The sequence below is a fragment of the Hyperolius riggenbachi genome, chromosome 6, assembly GCF_040937935.1.
Source record: "Hyperolius riggenbachi isolate aHypRig1 chromosome 6, aHypRig1.pri, whole genome shotgun sequence".
Taxonomy (NCBI): domain Eukaryota; kingdom Metazoa; phylum Chordata; class Amphibia; order Anura; family Hyperoliidae; genus Hyperolius; species Hyperolius riggenbachi.
In genome coordinates, this window is record NC_090651.1 from 93,618,694 (window position 1) to 93,645,941 (window position 27,248).

At 44.8% G+C, this 27,248-nt stretch overlaps 1 protein-coding gene across 2 annotated transcripts in view; it reads right to left on the reverse strand.

The window, feature by feature from the left end:
* The window catches only part of LAMC1 (laminin subunit gamma 1), a 214,148-nt gene that overhangs the window by 56,248 nt on the left and 130,652 nt on the right, over positions 1 to 27,248 (reverse strand). For both annotated transcript variants that reach the window (XM_068239676.1, XM_068239677.1), the window contains exons 3-9: positions 23,499 to 23,629; positions 16,484 to 16,650; positions 14,698 to 14,886; positions 9,359 to 9,476; positions 9,166 to 9,264; positions 7,582 to 7,718; positions 2,475 to 2,597 (exon numbers count right to left, since the gene is read on the reverse strand). In XM_068239676.1, coding sequence (XP_068095777.1) covers positions 2,475 to 2,597; positions 7,582 to 7,718; positions 9,166 to 9,264; positions 9,359 to 9,476; positions 14,698 to 14,886; positions 16,484 to 16,650; positions 23,499 to 23,629 — 964 coding nt within the window. The remainder of the gene's footprint in view (positions 1 to 2,474; positions 2,598 to 7,581; positions 7,719 to 9,165; positions 9,265 to 9,358; positions 9,477 to 14,697; positions 14,887 to 16,483; positions 16,651 to 23,498; positions 23,630 to 27,248) is intronic.

Genomic DNA, 27,248 nt, shown 5'->3' on the forward strand with positions numbered 1-27,248 from the left:
TCCGGCATAAAACATTCTGTTCTCTTATGCAAACAGCTGGGAGCGTGCTAGCGAAGACATCGTAACAGAGTCTGAAGGGAGCAAAACGCAGCTCAAAACTTGGGATTAACAGAAATACAGGTTTATCATTTTAATACATTGGGTAAAAAATCATGTAAAGGACTCCGAAACAGACCAAAAGACTAGGTGGCCAAATACATCTTTACCTAACAGGACTGATCTGCATGCCAAAGAGTTAGGAAACCCGCCCTATCTTGATGTGCAAGCACTTGTATCAGGTCCATGATATTCTTAGATAACAACAGAAGCACCAGGAAACTAAACCACCACTAAGAAATACAACATGCTCCACAGGGGAAAATATTTAAATTGAAATTCCAGAATTTCACAACCAATAGCTTATGGAAGCTTACAGTCTATATTGTTGACCTGTGTACCACTAGAGGGTGCTAAATAAACATGGAGAAGAGGCTGCTAAGTTAAGTACATTACAACAACTGTCTTCTGTCCTCCCAACAGCTGCCTCTAGTGGTGGATAAGACTGACTGCTGTGTAGGAAGAGCATATTATAAACAGACACCAAGATGTGACAATGATGTGGGCTATGCAACTAACACTTCTACAGACAAGGCTTTATACGGACAGTCTCAGGGGGGAAAATACAGGGTGAGCAGCCCTTATGATCGCAGAGGCCCCGACTACTACTTCCCTTCTTCTGGACATAGGGGTCTATCCTTTAGTTCAGGTGTTTTGTGGCTACACTTGTTATGGGTGTGAAGATTAGAACGTCCGCACTTGTTTTATAGCCCTTGCAAGATGGGCCCCCAGGCTGTGAGGGTCACCAGGGGTAGACAAGAGAAAGGGTGTGATCATTGGGAGACCCCATCAAAGTTTATCTGGTGGGCCTCATGATTTATAGTTACACACCTTTGCACTACAAAGCCCAAGTGCACACATTCTGCAGCAACAATGTTCTCTCTTGTTTACGCACTGAAAGGTGGATGTCTCTATAATATAAACCAGGGGTCCCCAACCACCGGTCCATGGCCCACTGCTGGTCCGTGAGCCGTTTGCAGCTGGGCCGCCGGTCTGTCCTCTCGCCCCCTCCCCCCATGGCCGCCGCTGTGTTACCTTAGCTGCCGGCCGCTTCCTCTGTATATATCCTGGTCAGCCTCTCTCCCATTTTCTCTCATAGCAGGCAGCGCGTCTCCCGGCTGCTGTAAAGAAGCAGGAAGCTGGGAAGCGGTTCCCATGGTAACGGCGATACGCATCGCCGTTACAGGAAGCCGCTCTCCTGCTTCTGCCTCTTCACAGCAGCCGGGAGACGCACTGCCTGTTATGAGAGAAACCAGGAGAGAGGCTGACCAGGATATGTACAGAGGAAGCGGATGCCAGCTAAGTTAACACAGCGGTGGCCACATGCAGCTATACTGGCTATACTGGGGCATCTATACTGGGGCATCTATAGTGGCTATACTGGGACATCTATACTGACTATACTGGGGCAGCTATACTGGCTATACTGGGTCATCTATACTGGGTCATCTATACTGGGTCATCTATACTGGGTCATCTATACTGGCTATGCTGGGTCATCTATACTGACTATACTGGGGTATCTATACAGGCTATAGTGGGGCAGCTATACTGGGGCATCTATATTGGCTATACTGGGGCAGCTATACTTCTTAAAGACCACCCCCGCCCCCCCCCCCCGCAACCGGGCCCCAGGGAAAGGTTTGGTCTGGATAGTGGTCCCCGAGCTGAAAAAGGTTCGGGACCCCTGATATAAACTATCCCTCATCAGTGGAACACGTAAGCACCTACTCAAATCCCGCCAGGTTTTTTTCCACTTTGTTAAAATATTTTGCCCATTCTGAATATTGTAAGCTTCCCAGCTTCTGAATATTAGAGTGGTCTATGAGCCAGGTCTATAGAGAAACACTGGATTCCCCTCACATTCCTTTTACTTCAAAAATGCAGATGGGCTAAGGAAAAAAAAAAACACTGCATTAAGGCCTCTTTTCCACAGACAGTTGAACTGTGTGCTGACCAAGCAGTTTCCAGGCAGCAGTGAGCAGTTACCAGGTAGGAATGAGCAGTTACCCGGCAGTAGTAAGCAGTTGTGAGAGTTTTAGAGGCATTTCACTGCCTATCAACTGCCGGTGGAATAGCGGCCTAAGCCCATAAGACAATGGCATGTTGCCATAATTAATGTATAAAGGTCCCCATTAACTTTACAATTGAACAGCCAATCGATCGTTTCCAATTGCCATGGTAGTTGATCAGAAAGATCAGTCGTGCCCAATAAAGACTGAATTGCCAGTAACCAATATAATCAGAACAATGGAATCAATCACAAAAATCACCCTGAAATCGCTGGGTCCCAGGCCTAAAGAGCTTCTGTGCATGTAAAAATCATTTACTAAGACAACACAGATTCCACATATGACAAATGGCTGATCTCTGCTTACCTGGAGCGATGAAGTAGATAGGAAAGTAGCTTTCAGAAATAACAGACAGAGAACTGGTCTCAGACACCCAAGAAAGGGGATACTCCGCACCATCCCTCTGTTGTGCCAACCAGCCGTCGGTATCTAAAACACAAAGCACACCCCCAACACGTCTTAATATATTAGCCTTTTAAAATTATAGATATGAATAAAGCAATTAGTAAAAAGTTGAGTTTATTAGTTGATCATATGATTAGTAGTGGTGATAAACACTTGTCTATTGCTCAGTGGATCAATCCATGCTTGAATAGCATTTCAGTGCATAGGGCAGTGCAAAACTGGCAGGGCAGCAGTTTGATCAATTTTCAGCCTTCTGTAGACATTTGAAACACACAAACACCGCACAAGTAAGTTAGCTCTTAAAGGACTTACGAGCCCAAATAAAAAAGTTAAGTACCTGCCTGAACTTTGAATGCACGGAGGACGCCATCCGCACCCTCCGTGCAGTTCCGCCGGGTCCCCGCACTCGCGTCTGTGCAGACTGCGCAACAGCGACCAGCTCAGCTGGCCATGTTGCTAGAGGCAGGAGAGCCCGACCCGGGCTGTGGGGTCGGGAGCAGCCTGGGGGGACGATTTAACTGCGGGGACCCGGCAGAACTGCACGTGCATTCAAAGTTCAGGCAGGTACTTAACTTTTTTTATTTGGGCCCATAAGTCCTTTAAAGGATACCCGAACTGACATGTGACATGATGAGGTAGACATGTGTATGTACAGTGCCTAGCACACACAACTATGCTGTGTTCCTTTTTTTCTTTCTTTGCCTGAAAGAGTTAAATATCAGGTATATGAGTGGCTGACTCAGACAGGAAGTGACTACAGTGACCCTCACTGATAAGAAATTCCAACTATAAAACACTTTCCCACCTGAAAATGGCTTCTGAGAGCAAGAAAGAGATAAAAAGGGAAATTTCTTATCAGTGAGGGTCACACTGTAGTCACTTCCTGTCTGAGTCAGGACTGAGTCAGCCACTTACATACCTGATATTTAATGCTTTCAGGCAGAAAAAGGAAAAAAAGGAACACAGCATAGTTATTTGTGTGCTAGGCACTGTACATACACATGTCTACCTCATCATGTCACATGTCAGTTCGGGTATCCTTTAAGTCGCATAATTGTGGTAAGCTGGGGGCATGAAGACTGGCTGACCCTGCTGTCCATGCTGCCACATACTGTAATTGTATTATGTGAAACTGAACATCTCCTTATAGTTTAGAGGAGATTGCGTAATCTCTTCAGACCTTGCATAATCTGGTACTGCAGATTTGTGAGCACACTGCTTTGTCTTGAAATGTGCCAATTGGCTTTCTGAAGACCTTTTTAACCTCCATGGCGGTATGATTATTTCCAAATTTATAGTCCAAAAGCAGTGCAATTTTCCCTCAAGCTTTTAGACCAGGCACGGGCAAACTTGGCCCTCCAGCTGTTACGGAACTACAAGTCCCACAATGCATTTGCCTTTATGAGTCATGACTATGGCTGTCAGACTCCTGCAATGCATTGTGGGACTTGTAGTTCCTTGACAGCTGGAGGGCCAAGTTCGCCCATGCCTGTTTTAGACCCTAAAAAACATACTACTATATAGATCTGCAGCAGCCTTGCACATTCCACACCTCCGATGGATCCAATTCGGGATTATCACTCTGAGCTGTGGCTTTCCGTCCCGAGCCTGACTCGGGGTTACCGCTAAGGTAGGTGCTGCTTGGAAATAAACTCTTACCATTTTTAGAGATTTTAGGGATTTGATGAAGATAACATGGTTCAGTGTGGGAAATGAATGGTTTCTTAAAGGGATACTTAAGCCTAAGGGGGAAAAACACAGTTTTACTCACCTGGGGCTTCTACCAGCCCCCTGCAGCTGGCCCAGTGCCCTCGCAGTCACGATCGGATCCTCCTGTTCCCCGCCACCAGTTACTTTCACTTTTGACCGACAGGCTTACTGCGCCTGCGCAGGCCAAGCGCAGTGTTCTCCCCAGAGCCATTTACCAGGGCGCGCCGCCCGGCTGTTCTTCTCTGAGCGCCCGGGTAAATTATCCCTGCTCTTTGCATTTCTTAGTGATCAGCGGCGGCTGTATCAGTGCAGCCAGCCGCTGTCACTCAGAGACGCCATCTCCGCCCTCCTCCTCAGCTCCCGGGAGTTGTGTGAAGGGGCGGGGGAATGCAGGAGACGTCATGCAGCTCCTATGAGCTCTGAAGAGAGGAAGCACGGCTCTCGTCTCTGAATGTTCAGCCAGACGCTGCCCCCCTCCTCACTGTACTCGCAGCTCAAATGAACTGAAGAGAGGGAGAGCACACAGCTCTGATCTTCGTGGAATGTTTTGCCAGATGCTGTCCTCTCCCTGTACTGGTCCAGCCGCAGCGTGTTTGTGTGTGTTGCGAGTCTTGCTGTCGTCTAATGGAGGAGGGGAGCTTCTAACTCAACTTCTGCCAGTCAGAACTTAACGATACTTGACCCCTTTACCCCATGATTATCTTGTCCTGTCGCTGCTTTTCCCAGCTCTGATTAACGCCACAAGTGTCACTGGTGTAAGAGAGCTGCAGCTTGGGGGGAGAGGAGAGTGAGCCTTTGTGGAGATGGCCACCACCCAGGGCAACTGCAGACAGAGACACAGGGTGTGAGACACCCTGGCCCCTTTACAGCCAGTAGCCAGCAACATCCTGTGTGACTGACAGTGTCACATTAGAAACTGCAGCCAGGTTCAATCTGCAGATTCGAAAGTGAAACCAACAATATTTCTCCCCCCCCCATGTTTCCTATATATATTGGTGGTGTAAGTGGGGTATCTGGGGGGGGGGGGGGGGGGGGGATATTGCGCACTCAATTTCCCACCTAATGCCACCCAGCATAACATTCCCCACCCGGCTACTTTTTCATACCACCCGGCTGGAAAAAATTCTGGGGAGAACACTGCAGCGTCTCCTACACGTTCCCGCCTGCAATAGCGCCCTGCGCAGGATGCTACTGCAGACGGGAATGCGTAGGAGACGCGTGGCCAGGCCTGTCGGCAACTGAAAGTAGTAACTAGTGGCGGGGGAGCGGAGGATCCGATCAAGACTGCAAGGGCACGAGACAGCTGCAGGGGGCTGGTAGAAGCCTCAGGTGAGTCAAACTATTTTTTTTTTCTTTAGGCATAAAGGGAAGGTTCAAGCACAGGCAAAAAAATAATAAAAATCCAAATCCACTTACCTGGGGCTTCCTCCAGCCCGTGGCAGGCAGGAGGTGCCCTCGGCGCCGCTCCGCAGGCTCCCGGTGGCGCGCACGACCTGGCCAGGCCGGCGGCCAGGTCGGGCTTCTTCTGCGCTTCAATCTGCGTTTCACGCGGGCGCGATGACATCATCGGACGTCCTCCGGGCTATACTGCGCAGGCTCAGTAGTTCTGTCCCTGAACCTTCCCTTTAAGTGTCTCTAAAGTGATCCACTTTTGGGGAAATTTCATTCAGCTCCAGCACTCCAATAATGTATCTATATAAATGTCCCATTTCACCCTAGCCCTGCAGCGCTCAGCCTAACCTAAAGCTGGCATCCTTCCGTACGAGTTGTAAGTGACAGGATCTATGCACTTCTGGGTGTGGTATAATGGCTCCACATTGTACTGCCAACTATGCTAATCACTAATAAAAATATATTTTTATAAACTATAGTGTTTGTGGGTATATTTTTACTTTTTGGCCACAAGATGTCGCCACACTATTCCTGTGTAATGTGAACAGTACACAGAAAGTATTATGTGTACGTGTTTTACTTTCACTTTGAGAATGAAAACCGGCATCCATTAGTTACAGGCACTTTGATCGGCCTTGGGAACAGCTGTTCCCATTCACCTATCACGGACCAGCGGGATGGCGACAAAGGTGAACAGGAGCGAGCCCGCAATTGTAAATAAACAGGTATGCGTGGCTACACCCCTGGTTGTTGAATGAAATTTTCAGGGGTGTAGATTTGCGTACCAGCGATTGGGAACTGGTGTTTCATTGGAAAGTTTCCTTAAAGCACACCTGAAATTAAATGGATATGGACGCTGACATATTTTCTTTTAAATAATGCAGATTACCTGGCTGGCCTGTTAAGCCTCTGTCTCTAACACTTTTAGCCATAGACTCTGAACAAGCATGCAGATCCTGTATTTTGACTGAAGTCTGACTGGATTAGCTGCATGCTTGTTTTAGGTGTGTGATTCAGACACTACTGATGCCAAACAAGATTGGCAGGACTGCCATTCAACTGGTATTGTTTAAAAGGTAAATAAATATGGCAGCCTCCATATGCCATCATGTCAGGTGTACTTTAATTATTTTCAATTCGATCAATCTCATGACAGGAAGTTGCGGGACATCTGCCACACGTGAATACAAAAAGAAGTCAAAGTCTTCAAAGAAATTCTAGCTGTAACACAGAAGGGTATACGGTTTTGCAGGCCTCAACTGAACCTTTTATGTTTTATGAAGTCTAACGTTAAACTGCAAAGGAACCGTTGTTTGGTCTAGACTTACATTATGATTGGATGTTCAAAGTGTCTGAGGGTCAGACAGGCCAACAGCCAGTGTACTTGCTTGGCTCGATAACAGGCCAACAGTTACTACTTCTATTCATCAGGGTTTATGAGCTCTTTACTATGTCTAGTTTGTGGCTTGACAGGAAGTAAGGTTGACACAGTCTGCATTGCTCAATGGAAGAACATGTATGATTTTCTGTTTTGTGATAGAATAAGTGAATACCGCCAAGCAGTAGCAAATTCACTATCTTATTTACAACAGTTCCTCCACAGCTAGACATAATACCAGCACAGGTTTGGCATGATAACATACCCACCAGGAACCGCAAACTCAAGGTAATGTTCTCTGGATGATAAGAGAAGCGGGCTGGGTGATAACAAGGCAAATGACTGGGCAGTTTATAAGAAACGTCATAGTGCGAGTACAGCTGGCCAAAGCAATAAGTAACGGCTTTTAAAGTAATAAGCAGAGAGGATATGGTACTATGAAACAGTAGCCAGGAGAATCACAAGGACTTTATTAACCACGCAGCTTATTTTAGAAGGTGATAGAATTTTCAGCTGTACAATAATTACCGGTCTCGAACGTAGATGTGATGGCAGATACTGAGAAGCCTTCTGCACTGCTGCAGACTGAAGAGTGGCCGTAGCAAAAACAGGGGGTACAGCCTCGGGGGTTTGCTGCATCCATGTGGAAGAATCCAGGTTTACACCTAAAATGACAAATACAAACTTCAGAGTTAAGCCGAAAGGCTGGACTTTGTACTAAAGCATGGACTTCTCTGTCACCTCTGCAATGCAATTGCTCTCCCAATGCTCAGCCAAAAGAACTCATCCTGGTGGATCCTTAAAAAAAAAGGTCTTTGGTTCTGATAACTAACGATCTTTTTAGCCCTTTAGCAGACAATTTATTTAGGGGCTTGCATGTGCTCCAGGCCAATTTATTTCAGCACTTTTTTCTGATTTGTTACATTTTATTGCTTCTAATTAGTACTGTTGTAATGTGTATTTATGTCCACTTGTCACTAGGGGGCAGAGTGAAATAATAACAGGACTTTTGCTTTCAGTTTCTATATTTTCTGGTAGCAGAGAGAGAGATCAAAGCATTCCAAGAATTTACATACTATGCGTTCTGCAGACTGAGCTCAAAAGCAGTACACTTATCTCAAACAAGAGAACGTATTGAAGCTGCTAATGAGTTAATCAAGTACCATGCCATAGTCCAATTTGGAGCTCTACCCACCATCGTAATTGTCCAGGCATGACTTTAAAAAGACCCTAGACCAGTGTTTCTCAAACCTGTCCTCGTGACTCCCCAACGGTGCATGTTTTACAGGCAAACTCCCTTCTATTGTTTCCATGTAGCTGAGGCACTAATTACCCCACCTATGCACTGGTGAGGTTGCCTGCAAAACATGCACTGTTAGGGAAGTAACAAGGACAGGTTTGAGAAACACTGGTCTAGGGTATTTTTAAAATCTTGCCCAGAGATGCTTGGACCCGTCTGCACCACTGCAACAATTGACATGAGCCCTAGCAAAAGCATGTCTGAATTTCCCACCGGAGATACAGAAGATTTGCTGGTATGGACCAAAGAGGATCATCTTTTGCAGAGGATTAAATGCACAGAAAATCGCCATAATAAATGAGTTTCTTCCTTTATAAACATAGCATTCTTATGGTGGCCATACACGGTACTATAAAAACGTTCGATTTCCCGTTTATTCGATCTAAATGATCGAATTGAATGAAAGTTGAAAATATTTTTTTTTTTCGAGCAAGAAATTCAAACGATTATCCCGTTTTTTCTGGAAAAATGATCGGACATGCTGGAAAAATCTTTATATTCGATCTAATGGGATAATCGAACTAAATTATCTAATTGAAAAATTGTACCATGTATGGCCACCTTTAAATATCAAAAACCAAGAAGTGGCTATCTGTTATCAGATCACCATTTCTTTAAAAATAAGCCCCCTAATTAACCAAAGTGTACATTCTACAGGTACCTTTAGGAATAAAAGCCAAGTGTTTCATACTTTATAACATACAAAAATGGGAAAAAGCATCCAATTTGAAAATTTAGAGATAAAGGCAACACAAATATCACTGCAAACATGGCAGCAGCAAACCGGCAGCAACGTCAGTTTCTTCTGCTACCTTTCACAGTTGAAGCCTTCTACGTTGTCTTTGCAGCTGCAGCGCCCCGTCTCCACATTGCATTCATCTGTACTGCCAGCAGCATTACAAGCACAGGGCCTGGGGACGGAAACAGAGGTGCATATTCATATTTATATCTTCCAACCTGCAGCCAAGGACATGGTGTACCCCATATTGCTCTAAAATGACTTACCTGCAGCCAGCCTCAGTGAGGGAGTGGAAGCCAGGCTGGCACCGGTCACACTTCTCACCCATTACTCCGGGCTTACAGCTACACCTTCCGGAGTTATCACACTGGGTGCTGAGAGAGCCTGCATAGAGGAAAGGAGGCCGTCAATAACGTCACCAGGCAACTACACAACAAGCATTTACCCACAACAGGCCTTATAAAGTCATGGAAGGAACAATATTTAAAGACAACGTTTTAAAGTAAAAATTGTGAACGGGTCTTTCACAGAGACCCCATACCTACACCGCCCATGCCCCTTCTCTGGAGGGCTGGCTATACAACCTTTTCCTGGGGAACAGAACAACAATGACCTGCATCTCTGTGTTATTATTCCTGATATTTCTGAAAAGTTATGGTGCAATCTGCTCACTAATTATGGTCAATGAGATGGCAAATAATTTTGAGTTGATGCAGGATCATGTAAATTTTGTATGCAAATAAATGCAGCTTGAAAATGGACCGATCAAATTTTACCTCAGCAGGATTTGATTAGTTCCGTTTCAAGCCGTTTAAATTTGCATACAAAATTTACATAGTGCTGCATCAACTCAAAATTAGTTGCATCTCATTGACCACCCCTACAGCACACTACAATCCCTGCCCCCTCTGTCAAAGCAGTTTCCATTCACAGCTTGTTAAAGATGTAATTGGTTGTAGTGAGGAGGATTCCTTCTGAAAAATATGACCCAAATATTTTTCCTTTACATTCTGCTCAAACAGAGGATAGGCCAACTGGGAATACATCTGAACGTTTATATCCACTGATAGGTCAATTAATTATTTTGCGCTGAACAAGTTGGAGGGAACGCGGTGCTTAGTGGGAAACAGGAACGTTCACTGAATGACTCTTAACCACTTCATAACAGGAAGTGAGGCAATCCCACCAACTGCAATAGACAATAACAAAAGCAAGACAAAATCTAAACCTTTATGTTCTGGAGGCACAGGAAGGTGTAATTTTGGCGTATTTTTTCACGCGTTATGGAATTGCCCAGCTGCTTTTTCTCACTCACTTAACCATTCACACCAGCAGAATTACAATGTACTCCCTTACAAATGTAAAATAGAATGCAGAACTCCAAGATTATAACTAGAGATTCATTCTTTTTGTATGCATACACCAATTGTTTGTATTTATTGATTCCTGCTACGCTGAAATATAAAGCGCATTCAGTTCCTTGTTGTATTTCTCAACAAAGACTCTCACTGGCCAGTGTACTTAATGACCCATGTATTGGTCCTGCCTACAACTTAGTTCTTAATTATGCATCTATTATGCATCTAGTACGTGCAAATGTATTCAGGGTGTGTGTACACACAATTTCCCATCATACAGGTGGAACCGATCATTTCTGACAGGTCCAATGATTTACAATCATTGTACAAAAGTGATCAGAAAATCGCTCAGAAAAATGATCGGACCCCTCAGAAATTGATTCGACCTGTTAATCTGACGGGGAAATTGCATGGTGTGTACCAAGCATAAGACTTACTTGTCCTGCTACTCTAACTTCAGGGCTATTAAAATCTAAACCTTTCCCATTTTTTTTTTAAATTACTATGGCCTCAATTCACTAAGCAGTTTTGACTAGTCTACTGATGGTTTTTAGTCTACGGATGGTTTGGTCAGTTGCATCAAAGGGGAATTCACTATTACCAAATGTTTAATGGCCCATACTCACGGGCGAGAAATGTGGCCTGTCGCCAGCACACGTGAGCGTGTGGGCGACAGGCCGGCGACAGCTTCTCGCCAGGTCCCTCCGCGTACACACGCGGAAGAGGGACCAGCGGCAAGGCGGAAGCTGTCGCTGACGTTCCTCCTCCCCCCGCCGGAAGCTCCATGTACCTACATGGAGGTTGCTGTCGCTAGTCCGCGTACTCACGCGGACTAGCGACAGTTGCGGCGGGGGGGCAGCGGCGACTGTCGCCATGCGATTGAAAGTTTCAATCGCATGGCGACATGAGCGGCGGGCGACAGTTCGGGGTGCGCGCGTGTGCGACGGCCCATACTCACGGGCGACAAAAGTCGCCCGTGAGTATGGGCCATTAGACCTGTTTTTACACCTGGTCTAAAACATTTGGTAATTAGGTCTGTAAAGCAGGGGAAATGATCAAAAGATGCAATTCACAAACAAGTAGCTATGACTGACATCCTTCTCCTTTGATGAGCTCTCCTCTGCATACAAACTCCTGCATAATTGAATTCAAAAGTTCCATCCTCACATCTAAAATACCTCACAGAATTACTTTACTGACAGAAATCAGCTGGTCTAATCTCTGCCAGAAAAAGTAGGCGTGGTTACTCCTTGTTTGCCTTTGTGAATTGTGTAATTACTGAATGTTAGACCAGATCTAAAAACGGGCCTAAAACATTACACCAAACCATATGTAGACTAGTCTAAACTGCTTAGTGAATTGAGGCCTATGTGTTTAACAGCCAGGAGATTTTCCTTCTCTTTACACGCCAATGACATCTACCATTGAAGTAAGTGTGAGGAAATTTTGTCAACTGTGACAGACTGCAAGAAAAAAAAAAAAAAAAAGAACAAACAAGCAACAATATAAATACCAGACTGAAGCCCTAATCCTTCCACAGGCAAAATTCAGAAAAAATAAAATAAAAATTCATTGGGAAACATTAGCATGGTTTGTATTCTAATGTATTTTTTATACATTATTTTCTTTAACATAAAATGAATTTAGTGAAATATACATTGATGGGCGATCTATGGGTTTATATCAGTCACAAAGTCATTAGGAGTATTGGAATTTGCTGATGGCTTGGAATGATCTTCCTGCTATGGACAGAGCCAGTGGATAATCACAGTGTGCGGTCTGCTTTGTTTACAGGCCGCAGGACGCTTATTTACATGGCCCTGTAAAGACAGACACCATCCACTCCGCCTGAGTGTTTATAGAATGCTGTATTATTTGTTACTGGCCCAGGGGGAGGCTTTATAGTCAGAGATGTGAAAATAAACTCTGGTGTGGAGGCGGGAGGCAGGACTGACCTATAGAGACAAAGGACATGGGAGAACATAGGAAATGGCAGCGGCACAAAGCAGCGATATGTATTGTAACCCATACAATTTAAAGGAAACCTGTCGGGGGAATATGTGGGATGCAATTTCTGGCCTCAGTCAAGCTACTCATCTCCTGCCGATCCTCTGCCACCATTACTTTCCAAAGTCACTATTAATGAGTGTGTGGATGTTCTGACTTCATTCAGCTTCCTGATCTGGACACCTGCTTCCACTCATTGGCAAAGTTCTAAGGCCCCTCTCTACAAATCTAAATACAAGTATGTATAGCATATGAAAGCTTACTAAACCAAGTGCTCAAATATCATCATATCTTTATGTCAAATACGGTTTCTGTGGCTACAAATCCAGTTTTAAATGCGATTGACTTGCCTGCCCCCTCCCCCTATGTTTCATGTCCTGCCCCCTGTGCCCGTGCAGTTATACTTTACCTGTCCACTGCCCACGCTAAGTGTCAGTGTCCTATTTACGAATTCGGCCCCACATGACTATCAAGAAATAGCACGTGGGGCGCATGTGTGACTTCACACACATGCCCCATGCGCTATAACGCCGACAACCATGTGGGGACACAAATGCGCAAGTACAATAAGGACACTCAGCGCGGACGGATAATGTATAAGTACACGAGTACAGAGAGTGGAGGTCATAAAACATTAGGGGGACAGCGGACGGGGCTGCGAGGCGGTGTCAGAAGGCAGATTCCCAAAAGATTTCATGATGAAATTGATCAGGAATCAGTCTGCAGTTTATGGTGGCCAACAGATCTCTCTCCGATCAGAGATCTGTGTATCGGCCACCAAAACTGCTAGAAGTATGGCCACCTTAACACTAGCTTGGGAGGAGAAACCAATTAACTTATCCATATGTTTTTGAGATGTGGATCAGGGAGGAGAAAAAAATGGTTTACATATAGAATCTGAGAGTGGTTATTGCTCTCAACTACGTACTTCTATACAATGATGTAACGGTTATTACATTGCAGGCTTTAGAAGGGATTTAGTCTCTTTTCAGATCTATAACAGTGGCAGTGTTTTCCTGCCCACTGCCTGCTTGACTGAAGCTTCATGGTTAGAACAAAGGTAATTGCTTAAGAGCAAGGCAGTTCCATCCTCACCCAACAGCTAGCATATGTGTAGCTTGAAAACCTAAACATCCTTTTCAGCACTACAGATACACATGCCACATACCAACAGGATTGCAGTTGCAGGCCAGGCATGGCTCGTCGGCCTTCTGACGATAGTAGTTCTCTCGGGTAGATGGGCAAATGATATGTAAACAATTCCAGTTTGCACTCAATTTTTTATGCAAGTTGTATCATTATGACAGGATGCAATTTTGATTGGTCCTATTTCAAGCAGCAAACATTTTGCATGACATTTAAATTCAAAGTCTAGGAACCCAGCAGTCCATTTAGGCATTACATTTCCAGCCCACTGCTGTAGCCAATTTATAGTCATGGCAGCCAAATCCTACTTAGCCTCCCAATGGCTGAAACCTACTCTAGTCCTTGAGCCAGTAATTGCCAGAGTTCACAGACTTATGATTCATGAACAAATGTAGGCCATCTCAACCATTGGGCTCAACCATTTCCAGAAGACCCCGGACATGTGGATTACTTATGCAAACAATGCAGGCCTAGAATACATACTTTATTTTTCCTAAAACCTACTCTATCATCATGTCTGGGAAAAGCTGGACGATATGGTTGGTCCTACCTCTTGGGTGATTTGAGATTCTCTCTCATGCTGTGCCTGACCCACATCTATCTCCCATCAGCCTTTTGGTTACCTTTATGGATTTATCCTGTTGGATGATGGTCTTTTACGGAGTACATTTGATCCTTTTGGTTTATTTGACAAGCTCAGAATGGGATTTTATCTGCTCCTCAGATTCATTGTCTGTAATTGTTCCTTGTACTTGACTGACTGCAGGAGATTTCCTCCTTGTTACTTCCTCTACCAATCGAATATTTGTCTGTTCCTTACTGCTCAATAAAAAAAACTTTTGAAACCAACTTAAATGCAGAGACTGTATGTAGCTGGATATTATCATAAGCATCCTTGGACAGAATGGGTGACCATTTCACTTCACCAGATGCAGCAGATACCAGAAAGCTAACCTTTCAAGATGCTACTGATAACCTCACCTCCCCCACTCTTTCCAGATCTAGAACAGTGGCAGTGTTTTCCTGCCCACTGCCTGCTTGACTGAAGCTTCATGGTTAGAACAAAGGTAATTGCTTAAACACATGCCACATACCAACAGGATTGCAGTTGCAGGCCAGGCATGGCTCGTCGTTGTTCTGACGATAGTAGTTCTCTCGGCAACGCTCACAGTTGGGGCCATCCGTGTTGCCTGAGCAGCCAGTGCAGTGGCCACCATGGCCAGTTGAACGATACAGCTCTGGATCAAAGTAACATTCTTGGGAGCGACCATTACAATTACAAGCTGTGAAGAGAAATGTGCAGTGAATACAGAGCCAAACAATGGAAGCATACGATACACAGCTGATAAAAAAGGGCATCATTGAGAAGCAAGCAATGCCTTCAGTGCAGCTTTACTATTATTTATTGGATTTATATAACACCAACATATTAAGCAGTCAGTGTTCTCCCCAGAATTTTTTTCCAGCCGGGTGGAATGAAAAAGTAGCCGGGTGGGGCGAGATGGGGGAATGCAGGGCCGGCGCAACTCTGCTTACAGCATTGGAAGAGGATAATGGGGGGGTGGCGAGCCGATGACAGCCGGGTGCTCACCAAAATTAGCCAGGTGAAGCACCAGGCTAAAAGACTCTGGGAAGAACACTGAGTGCTGTACAATAAATAAGATTACAGACAATGATCACAGGGTGACCGACAACACAATACAACATTTTGAGCAGGGATATCTAGTCTCCCCAACTGCTGGAAAGCATGATGGGGATGCACAAAGCATGCTGGGAGATGCAACCATATCAATGAACTACATCTCCCAGCCATGAGATTCTTTCAAACAGTGTTATACCTTCAGGATTGACATTAAAGGTTGCCATATACTTCTAGATTTACAGCAGATTCAACCATCAGATAGATTTCTGTCAGATCCCCGTCAAGTCTAATCTGACAGGAATCTATCTGATGTGCGCCACACACTAGGAACAGATTTCCAATATATTTCAGAATGAAATCTATTGAAAATCAATCTAAATGCATTATTGGACCATTAGATCCAATGCAACTCTATGGGCCATCGATCTTCCATCCTGTCAGATAGATCAAATTGCACAAAATCGGCAATCGATCGAATCAAACGATCGAAGGCTACAATCGACCAGTGTATGGGCCCCTTAACACTACCAAAATCCTAGGGGCAGGAAATGAGGCGATATTTCATCAATGGCCACACAGCACACAGATAGCAGTTAAAACCTAAAAGAGCTTTTAAAGTGAACTCGGGATGAGAGTGATATGGAGGCTGCCATATTTATTTCCTTTTAAACAATTCCAGTTGCCTGGCAGCCCATCTAATGTATTAGGCTGCAGTAGTGTCTGAATTACACCAGAAACAAGCATGCAGCTAATCTAGTCAGTTCTGATGATGTCTGAAACACCCGATTTGTTGCATGCTTGTTCAGGGTCTATGGCTGAAAGTATTATGCTGGGAATACTCGATGAGATTTTTCAGTCGATTTACTGTCCGATCTTATTTCCGATCCATTATCCTATCAATTTCCATTCACTTCTATGAGAAATCGATCAGAATATCGATCAAAAATAAGATCGTATATATCGGAAATTATCCATCGAACCATCTATCTGCTGAAAAAACTTACTGTGTATTCCCAGCATAACAGGCAGAGGATTAGCAGGACAGCCAGGCAACTGGTATTGCTTAAAAGGAAATAAATATGGCAGCCTCCATATCCCTCTCACCTCAGGTTCACTTTCAACCCTTTCCACAGTATCAAAAACTGAAACCGATCTGAACATTTCTGAGCCAGGAAGCATTACAGTGGCATTGGTGTAAATTACAGCCATGCCTGGCGATCGTGCCATGGATTACTCACGTAAGCACTCATTGGCGCTGTCGGCAGTCGCCCTCCTCCAGGGACGGTCATTGAAGAAGGGCAGGCATTTTTCACAGTCTACGCCGAATGTGTTGTGCTTGCAGTTACACACCACTTTGCTATACTCGTTGAACGTACATTCGCTGGCGTGTCCGTTACACTTGCACCTGAAAAGCACAATATAGATGACACAAGTTAATGTTACACCAAGGAACAGCGCTGAAACCCCACCCTACAAGTGTTGGATTAACTGCTGTTCCTCAGAGAACAAAACTGTTCTTGTTACAAAGTATCCTGAGGAACCCGGCGTGCTGTGCGAGAACAAATGCAGGAAGATAGCAAGCATGGAAATGGTGATTACAGAGAAATAACATTTTCATTAAAAGGTTTACTGTACTTTAATACAATGTAATCTTTGTGGTCACTACACAAGTCACTTTGCAACTGAAAATCATTAATCATTAGCCTTTGTAGCTGCAATAACCATTTTAGAAACTTTGTTGAAAACCAGAGTAATCACACATGTCTTTGTGTACCTAGATTTCTTTTGTCTCATTTGTTAATAAAGTGGGATTCCATTTACCCACCGCTCTGTGTTTATTATGCAGCCTGCAACCTTACCCTGCATTGCAAGCATTCCACTATAATCATAAATGTTTCTGCTGTAATGAATCTTATTTGAGTCAGCTGGGCTATATTCTGGTACATTGCTGAGGAGAGGGAAGCTTGTTATTTCCCCTCCCACATTCCTCCTCCTCCTCACTGATTGGCTGAGGGCAGTTCAGTGTGACACTACACCTCACTCCTCTGCAGAAGCTGCTGAAATATAACCTATGCTGTGCTCACACGTGTTTACAAAGCAAGCTAGGCATGATTGCAGTTTCTACGAGGAAAAAAAAAAGTAAGGGCCGAAATGATATCAGGATTGGCTGAAGTCAGAGATAGTAAAGATGGAAAATGCCTGAAACAGTTCTCTTTATTTACTTTATAAAATTCACTGGAATCAAAACGTGGACAGTACAATACATATGTCATGTATGGTAAATAGAACAAGTATTTATCTACTTTATATATGTGCTTTTTTTTGTCCTGGGATTGATTGGCTGTCCCTCCTGCTTTAAAAATTCAGCCAAAGCAGGCAGTAAAGTTCTGTGTAATCCATTGCACCCCACCTGCCTGAACCTCCCTGGTGGAATGGAGGAGTCCGGCTCCTCCAGTACTTCTGAGGCAGGGTTCTGTTTTTTCGCATTATAATGCCTGTTCATATGCAAATTTTCACATGCTCTGGATACGAAGATTAGCACACAAACTGTTTTTCCTCTTGCATTATAAACAAACACACATTTTCTGCCTGAAGCTGAAGTGTGGGGAAATTGTGGCCTGACGCAAGGCACATGATTTTATGCTGAAAACTTTTGTTATATTCAAGATGCATAATAGACCCTTGCCTGACACATTTTGGTAAGTTACAGGCATACATTTCAGGAAAAATTAATTGAACCACTTTTTGCACAGAAAACCAGCCACAATTGAACACCTTGGAGGTTAATGATTTTACATCAATCACACATTCATTTCACAGGGAGGTGAGATCCTATATATCCGCAGGGATGCCAGGAACATGTATGAAATATCTGTGTGTAATCGCTTCCATCTCACTCACATCACCAAATTGTCTTAAGTTGCATATTCCATGACTATTTTCTCAATTCTGGCTGTACTACTCAGGGCTCTTTCACATTATATGACACTTGCAGGAGCCGATTTCCTGCAAGTGTTATGATATGCGGCGTGGATGTCGGGATGTTGCGGTGCGACGCTGATTAGCGGCGGTAGTTAACATTCAACGCCGGCAACGGACGATTAACAGCTCCCTGGTGCATTGAACCACAACGCACCAAAACGCAGCGTTGGATGTGAAAGGTAAAATGTCTATGGAGTTTCATTTTACCTCGGTCAATGCAAAGTATTGACTGTGTCAAAACGCCAGAAATCGGCTCTGGTGTGAAAGAGCTCTAACAGTTGCTAACTTAGAACCAGCAGAAGTAAGTCAGTCATTCAGACTTTCCCATCTCCAAGTAGGTCAGTGACTCACTATAAAGTGACCCACACAGAACAAAAAGCTATAAGCATTCTGTAATTTGTACTTAATAATGGCAATTAGGTTTACAGAATGTGTGAAATCTCTGAATAGTGAATAAGGGGTAATATTCATATTTACAGTTATTTAAAGCACCACTGAAATGAGAGTGATATGGAGGCTGCCATATTGGTTTTCATTCAATAATATCCACTGCCTGGCAGCCCTGCTGTTCTTTCATGCATCAGTAGTGTCTGAATCAAACACCAAGTAGAACCTCCGCCTCACACAAAGCCTAGCTGGCTAGGCTTTTATGCCTGTAAATGGAAACATCACAGGCATTCCACATGAAAGAAGTCAGGTCAGGTTCCACAAGAAGAGTTCAGGCTGTTTCTGCACAACTCACCCACATACAGAATGGTGACCACCCACATCAGACTACAAACAGCAACCTGACCCTGGTTCAAAACAACAGACTGACACAGCAGACTGCTAGAAACAAGTGCAGGACTTTATAGTGACTGTGCATTATGGGAACAATTCACTTAAAGGGTCAGTTCCCCCAGAATGGATGTTTTCAGTTTTTAGTTAGCATTAATGCTGCTCCATCTCCTGACTGCCTAAAGGTGATGTGTGAGTTAACCAATCCCACGAACCAGACCTTCAGCAGCTACCATCCTGCTTTCTGCTTGAAGCAATGCAGGAACTTTTCAGCACATCGGCAGTTGCTGAGGGAGGGATTAGTATGGTGCGCTGACCTACCAGGAAATGCAACCACTGCTTCTGAAGATTGGTTAAATCAAAATATTTAAACACGTGACCAGTGGACACATTAGGGAGCTAGTGGATGAGACAGCAGCACAGTTAGTACTAGTATCTAACTCGGGGTCAAAATCCAATAGTAAAAATAGAGTACTGATCAGAGATCCATTACAGCAAAACATTATCTAATGCAATAACACTATAAAACTGTTCATGTTTCTCACACAGTGCAGCTGTAAGGACATCCGAGTGATTCAGATCCCAGGTCTGCATAGCTAACAAATATGAGTGCGGGTGACAACGCTCTGCTGGATTTATAAGCAGTTTTCACTATGAAGAATCCAGAAAAGGAGATGATGAAACAAAAATCAGATGAAGGATGATCACCCTTCACACTCTTGGGTGACACTTCTGCAGTGACCAGTGGCTGAGATTTGCCTCTAGAGGCTGTTGCATGTTACAGCAACATGTGGCCAATATTCTAGGAGTAGTTTTAATTTTTGTAACACCAAGCACTGAGTGACTGCAGGCTAGATGTTAGTATTTTTGAGAATTAGACTGGTTACCGGTTTTGGGCACTCCGAATGGAAGGATAGTTTTATGTTTGCAGCTGCTAGAGAATGGTCACTGCAGAACAGTGGCCTAGGTCACACAGCCTTTGGGATGGGCATACACATAAGATACCCGATATTTACCATATTATCCAACTTAATAATACATAGATCTCAGCAGAGATTGGATCTAAAACGTCATTACCTGCATGCATTGGGTGACAGCTTGTGGCTGATTGCTGCACAGACATGTCACTAGGCTGCTATGGAGGTGGGAGGAGTGATAACACGTGCACAAGGTGAAGCAGCTTTCAGCATTTTTGTCTAAGACCTCCCCCTTAACTGGTTCGTGTTCTAAAGTTTTTACACCTAAAAGTGTACCTGGGGCTAAATAAGTCTATGGCAGGGTTTCTCAAACCTGTCCTCGTGACTCCCCAACGGTGCATGTTTTGCAGGCAACCTCAGCTATGCACAGGTGGGGTAATTAGTGTCTCAGCCAGGTGGATTCCATGTAGCGGAGACACTAATTACCTCACCTGTGCATATACAAGGTTGCCTGTAAAACATGCACCGTTGGGATGCCACGAGGACAGGTTTAAGAAACACTGGTCTATGGTTTTATACTTACCTGGGGTTTCCTCCAGCCCCCCCTGTGGCCGTTCGGTCCTTCGCAGTCTCTCTGAGCCACTCCAGTCACCCCCCCGGATGGCTCGGTAACCACAGTAAGTACTGTGCAGGTGCAGAACGCTCCCAGCCACAGTAGCGCAACGGGGAAGTGCGTGGCCAGGCCGCACATGCGTGAAAAAGCCAGAGTACCGGCCATCCAGTGGGGACAGGAGCGGCCTGGGGAGACTGTGAGAGATTGAGCAGCCTTAGGGGGGCTGGAGGAAGCCCCAGGTAAGTATAAAACCTGAGACTTCATATCAGGCTTTACTGAGGTAAATATAAAGCCTGAGATTTTAATCTCAGGTACACTAAGATTCTTGACATTTTTTACACTTAACCTGTGTTGCATTGATACAGCAGTAACTTTTTAATCAACGCCAGGCTGAATAAGGGGGCTGAGGATCCAGGTGAACTGGGGGGGAAGGGGGGGGGGGGGCGAACAGCAATGAATCTGAAGGGGGCTGAAGGAAGCCCCAGGTGTGTGTGTGGGGTGTGGTGTGTGTGTGTGTGTGTGTGTGTGTGTGTGTGGGGTGTGTGTGTGGGGTGTGTGTGTGGGGTGTGTGTGTGGGGTGTGTGTGTGGGGTGTGTGGGTGTGTGTGGGGTGTGTGTGTGTGGGGTGTGTGTGTGTGTGTGTGTGTGGGGGGGGTGTGTGGGGTGTGTGGGGTGTGTGTGTGTGTGTGTGTGTGGTGTGTGTGTGTGTGTGTGTGTGTGTGTGTGTGTGTGTGTTGATGTGTGTGGTGTGTGTGTGTTGATGTGTGTGGTGTGTGTGTGTGGTGTGTGTGTGTGGTGTGTGTGTGGTGTGTGTGTGGTGTGTGTGTGGTGTGTGTGTGGTGTGTGTGTGGTGTGTGTGTGGTGTGTGTGGTGTATGCAGTTATACATTGATTAGATTTAGAAAACAAGAAATATGCAAACTCACCTGCCTCCCACAGGTGTGTGTGTGGTGTGTGTGTGGGTGGTGTGTGTGGGTGGTGTGTGTGGGTGTGTGTGGGTGGTGTGTGTGGTGTGTGTGTGGTGTGTGTGTGGTGTGTGTGTGTGGTGTGTGTGTGTGGTGTGTGTGTGGTGTGTGTGTGGTGTGTGTGTGGTGTGTGTGGTGTGTGTGTGGTGTATACAGTTATACATTGATTAGATTTAGAAAAAAAGAAAGATGCAAACTCACCTGCCTCCCACAGGTGTGTGTGGTGTGTGGTGTGTGTGGTGTGCAGGGCTGTGGAGTCGGTCCAAAAATCCACCAACTCCGACTCCTCAGTTTAGGATTCCACTGACTCCGACTCCGACTCCTCTAATTTGCATATTACAATTTGGTTGATTAAAAGTATGTAACATGAAATTCGTCTCTTAACTGCCAACGCTTAGGAATTTTACAAGACAACTGAAGTGAGAAGGATATGTAGACTACTATATTTATTCCCTTTAGACTAAAACTAGTCCTTGGTAAGAGTACTTGTAAAAGGTACAAACCAGAACAAAGAACATCTATCAGGCCCTAGGCAATGTAAGTGTGGGTACATGTAAGAATGATGTGCAGGTACTCTGCAGGGGAATGAGGAGATTCTTCCTCTATTACACATTCTTCATGCACAATCTGAACAAGGTTTATGGGTGACAGACAACACCTCTGTGTTCAATGTGCACAGCATTCTCAGTGGATTCCCTGCAGCTCTGTGGGGAGTGCATATGTAGAGTATAGTACTACTGTGTAACAAAGTAAACCTGAGGCAGATGAAATTAAAGTTTTATACATACCTGGGGCTTCCTCCAGCCGCCTTCAGGATAATCAGTTCCTCGTTGTCCTCCTCCACCACCTGGATCTTCTGCTATGAGTCCAGGTACTTGAGCCAGTCAGGCGTAGTGCGCATGCACACACACCGCCGCCAGGAGCATACTACACCTGTGCAGCACTATTGCGCAGGTGCAGAATGTTCCTGGCTGTGGGAGCGGCATGCGGCCGGACAGCGCTGACTGGCTGAATTACCAGGACTCATAGCAGAAGATCCGGGTGGTGGAGGACAGCGAGGGACTGATTAGCCTGAAGGGGGCTGGAGGAAGCCCCAGGTATGTATAAAACTTTACTTTTCATCCGTCTCAGGTACCCTTTAATTTGTAGTCACCAAACCAAATTTTAACAACATATCAAATTATTTGATTTCATCAGCAAAGGGAGTGCATACATTTGCATAAATCAGCATCAGTGCAGAATTATTTCCATCTCATTGACTAGCTCTATTAGTGACACAGCTACACATCAGGCTTTATTCTTACAGCATAGATGTTATTTAGTATATATAAGAGATTCCTGTGTACACATCATATATACAGTCACAATCAGATATGTATATCTGACCTTAAAAATACGGGGACTGCTTTTTTGAAGCAGCACAAGTAACTAATTTTGATTGGTTTATTTCATTTTTGTGGACTAAGCACAGCTATTACTGTATATATACTGTATATATACACATTATTTTTAATGACTATTATCTGAGAAATAGAACATTTTATCATATTTTCTATTTTAATTACAGTTACAAATTCATTAGGAGTCGGAGTCGGTGCATTTTTTCCCGACTCCGACTCCAGGCACCCAAAATTGCCCGACTCCACGACTCCGACTCCACAGCCCTGGTGGTGCGTGTGTGTGTGGTGTGTGTGTGTGGTGTGTGTGTGTGTGTGTGTGTGTGTGTGTGTGTGTGTGTGTGTGTGTGTGTGTGTGTGTGTGTGTGTGTGGTGTGTGTGTGTGTGTGTGTGTGTGTGTGTGTGTGTGTGTGTGTGTGTGGTGTGTGTGTGTGGTGTGTGTGTGTGGTGTGTGTGTGGTGTGTGTGTGGTGTGTGTGTGGTGTGTGTGTGGTGTGTGTGTGGTGTGTGTGGTGTGTGTGGTGGGTGTGTGTGTGTGTGTGTGTGTGTGGTGTATGCAGTTATACATTGATTAGATTTAGAAAACAAGAAAGATGCAAACTCACCTGCCTCCCACAGCAAAATCAGAGATGGCATAGTAATAGGATTTCAGCACCTTTGGATCACTAAACACCTCATCTCCAAATGTATTCAGTCTATTCAAGGTCACACGAATGTCCGTTGCAGTTACCCAATCCTGAAAGCATAAAATATTAATCAGCGGAGCTAGTCTGGCCATTCATGTTCCTGCATAGAAATAAAGCTGACTCGTGAGCTGCTGGTTAATTCAGGGTTGAAGTAGTAAAACATTAAGGCACATTCCCCAAAGTAACATAAAAAGCTAAATACCCGAACATACATTTGGCAAAACTGTATCTACCTTAAAGTGAACCTGATGTGAGAGGGATATGGAGCCTTCCATATCTATTTCCCTTGAGATCTCTTTTACACTAGGAGTCAAAATCTGCTTTGCGTTACCCTATTTTACCGCAAAGGGCTGCAAAAGCAATGACAGTCTATGGTGACTTTCCCACCTATTGTGGTCCATTGCGATGCGCTGGTCCAATCCGATGCAAGGGCTGCAGCACTTTATCGAAAAGCACCACGCTTGATGCACAGTGCTTGGGGTAATGGAAGTCTATGGGCGATCCAGTAAGAGTAAGTGTAAATGATGGCGTGAAGTGCATCAGGATGCGCATGCGTGGACCAACGGGAATCCCTGTGACGTATTTCCTGCTCAGCAGGAAGTACATCATTGAGTGGGAGGCGGCGCTATGCATATGATCCTGTCGGCACACTACGCAGCAGGGTCATATGAGTGAGTGTTTTGTGTTGTGGTAGAATGCAGCAGGAGCATCACAGCACAAAAAACAAGTGTAATACCAGCCTCAAACTATACAGTCTGCCTGGCAGTACTGTTGATGTTCTGGTCTCAGTAGTAGGAGTCACAACCCTGAAACAAACGTGTGGCTAATTCAGTCAGACTTAAAGAGACACTAAAGCGAAAAAAAAATTATGATATTATGATTTGTATGTGTAGTACAGCTAAGAAATAAAACATTAAGATCAGATACATCAGTCTAATTGTTTCCAGTACAGGAAGATTTAAGAAACTCCAGTTGTTATCTCTATACAAAAAAGCCATTAAGCTCTACGACTTTCAAAGTCGTGGAGAGTGCTGTTTTCTGACTATTAGTTAATTTTTTACTTTTCCTCTGCCAGAGGAGAAGTCATTAGTTCACAGACTGCTCTGAAAGAATCATTTTGAATGCTGAGTGTTGTGTAATCTGCACATATTAGAGAATGATGCAATGTTAGAAAAAAACCCTATATACCTGAAAATAAAAATATGAGAATATTTTCTTTGCTGCTAATCTTCTAGTAATTATTCATAGTACACAACCAATTCATTATATCATATTTTTTTCAGCTTCAGTGTCTCTTTAAGGGCTGGTTCAGACGGACGCTTGCGGAGCGTTTACTGCCAGCGTTCGAGGCTTGGCGTTAAACGCTCCCATTCAAGTGAATGGGAGCGTTTGTACCAAGCTTTCATGCGCGTTTACACGAACGCGGCGTTCAGGTCCCGATTTTCCCTGGTGTTCAAGGAGCCCCTGGAAGCTACATGTAGCTTTCAGTGGCGGTTAACCGCGACGAGTAATGTCCCCCTGGGGGAAGAAAAAACGCGACCGCATCCGAACGCAACGCGAACGCTGCTGAAAGCCCGAACGCATTGCCGCAGCGACCCCAACGAACGCGACGCCTCCAAACGTCCGTCTCAACCAGCCCCAAGTCAGAGCACCTGATTTGCATGCTTCCTCAGGGTCTATGGCTAAAAGTAGGGATCGCCAGGCAACTCGCATTATTTAAAAGTAAATAAATGTCAGCCTCTGTATCACTCATTTCTAAGTAGCGCAGACTTTCAAGCATCGCAGTAAAGGGAGGTACAATAAGTAAAAACCAGCCACACTTAGAGCTGGGTTCACACGGGCTTCTACCAGCGTGTTGGTCAAATGCTTTTCTACGAGAGAATGGGGGCACCAAGACACAGTGGTCAAAGACCCTGGAAGCAGCATGTTGCTTTCAGAGGCAGTTGAAACTACTGGAAAAATCAGGATCAGAACAAGTGCAGCAGCCGGCAGTAAACGTCCTGCAATCGCCCATGTGAACCGGCCCTTAAAGTGAATCTGAGACAAACTTTTGCTGCCTTCATCTGTCTGCCCCTTACATATAGTTTACTGGGCATTCTTCCTCCCAAATGCTTTTTCTATTTATTACCTAATAGAATGTAAATGAATGTATCCACGCCCCCAGCTCCAAAGTATTCTGAGTTCCATGCTGCAAGTGCTCATGGAAGCTCAGCCTGGGGAGGAGGCGGCTTTTGCTGAAGCATACACAAGATTTCAGAGGCAAGGGGGGAGGGGGGGGTGGTTTAGAGAGGGGAAGAGAGAGGAGGAGAGGGGAGTGGAGATTTCACAGGTTGAGTGGTAGAGATGCAGAGCAGCTTGGCTGTGTGATGATGGCAAGCAGAATATGGCTGCTATCAATTGATCACAGGAAGAAATAAGCATAAACTGTTGAAGGAGTTTGCACCTAGATTTACTGTGTAAACTATCGAAACTTTAAAAATGATATATACAGACAAGTTCTTGCTATAGTTAGTTTCAGGGCTGTGGAGTCGGTACAAAAATCTTCTGGCTCCGACTCAGACTCCTCAGTTCCTGAAACCAAGACTCCGACTCCAACTCCGGGTACCCAAAATTGCTCAGACTCCGACTCCTCGACTCCGACTCCTTAGCCTAATACTTAACAGGGCTGTGGATTTTGTACAAAAATCATGCGACTCCGACTCCTCAGTTTCTGAACCCACGACTCCGACTCCAACTCAGACTCCACAGCCCTGGTTAGTTTTTCATCTCGGATCCGATTTAAAGCCCCAGCTGCATGTTACAATTCCATGTGCGATTGATCGAATTTGATTGGATTGAATTCGATTGGATTGATTAAATAAGACATGTCCGATTGGGACTCTATCCATAGTGTCATTTATTTTGGTTGGTTACCAATGCAAAATCAACCACACTATCAATCGAGTCTCGATCGGACATGTCGAATTTAATCGATCCATCCAATCGAATTCGATGAATCGCACATGGAATTGTAATGTGTAGATGTGGCTTAAGAGACCAGGCTCACAGTATAAAATGCATACTTTCTTGCTAGTCTTCTAGACCTTCTTCACTGCTAAAGAAATTTCTTGGCCTGTGCATCTTTTTTTCAGGTGCTCAATTAATCCAGTTAGGCCATAGCGGTGATGCCAAGCTGGGGCCTCTGGCTCAGGTCAGGTCAGGTTGTTGAGAGGAGAACTGACACTTCGTGGGAACAGCCCAGCATCTCTTGAAATATCCCCTTCTCTAGGGCTTGCCTTGTCTCCTGCCCTTTCCAAACTCCAAAACTATCATCTGCCCAGCACCAACTGTAATCCCTTACCCCCCCCCCCCCCCAACAACCACCACCACCTACCCTAACACAGTCCAAACAAGATAAGTTCTGCACAATGTCCAGTACAATATGACCAATCCTTTATTAAAGTGAACCTCAACTGTGATAAAGTTTCACTTACCTGGGGCTTCTGGTGGTCCGCCACAGTTAGTTTCATTTTCAGCTGAGAGTCGGCCCCTGGCCACGCACATCCTTGTACGAGTTACCGTCATTGAGCACGTCCTGTGCAGGCGCATTAAGAGAAAACTCGTACTGCGTAGCATGTACAAGGATGCATGTGGCCAGGAAAACAAAACTAACCCCCGGCGGGGCACCGG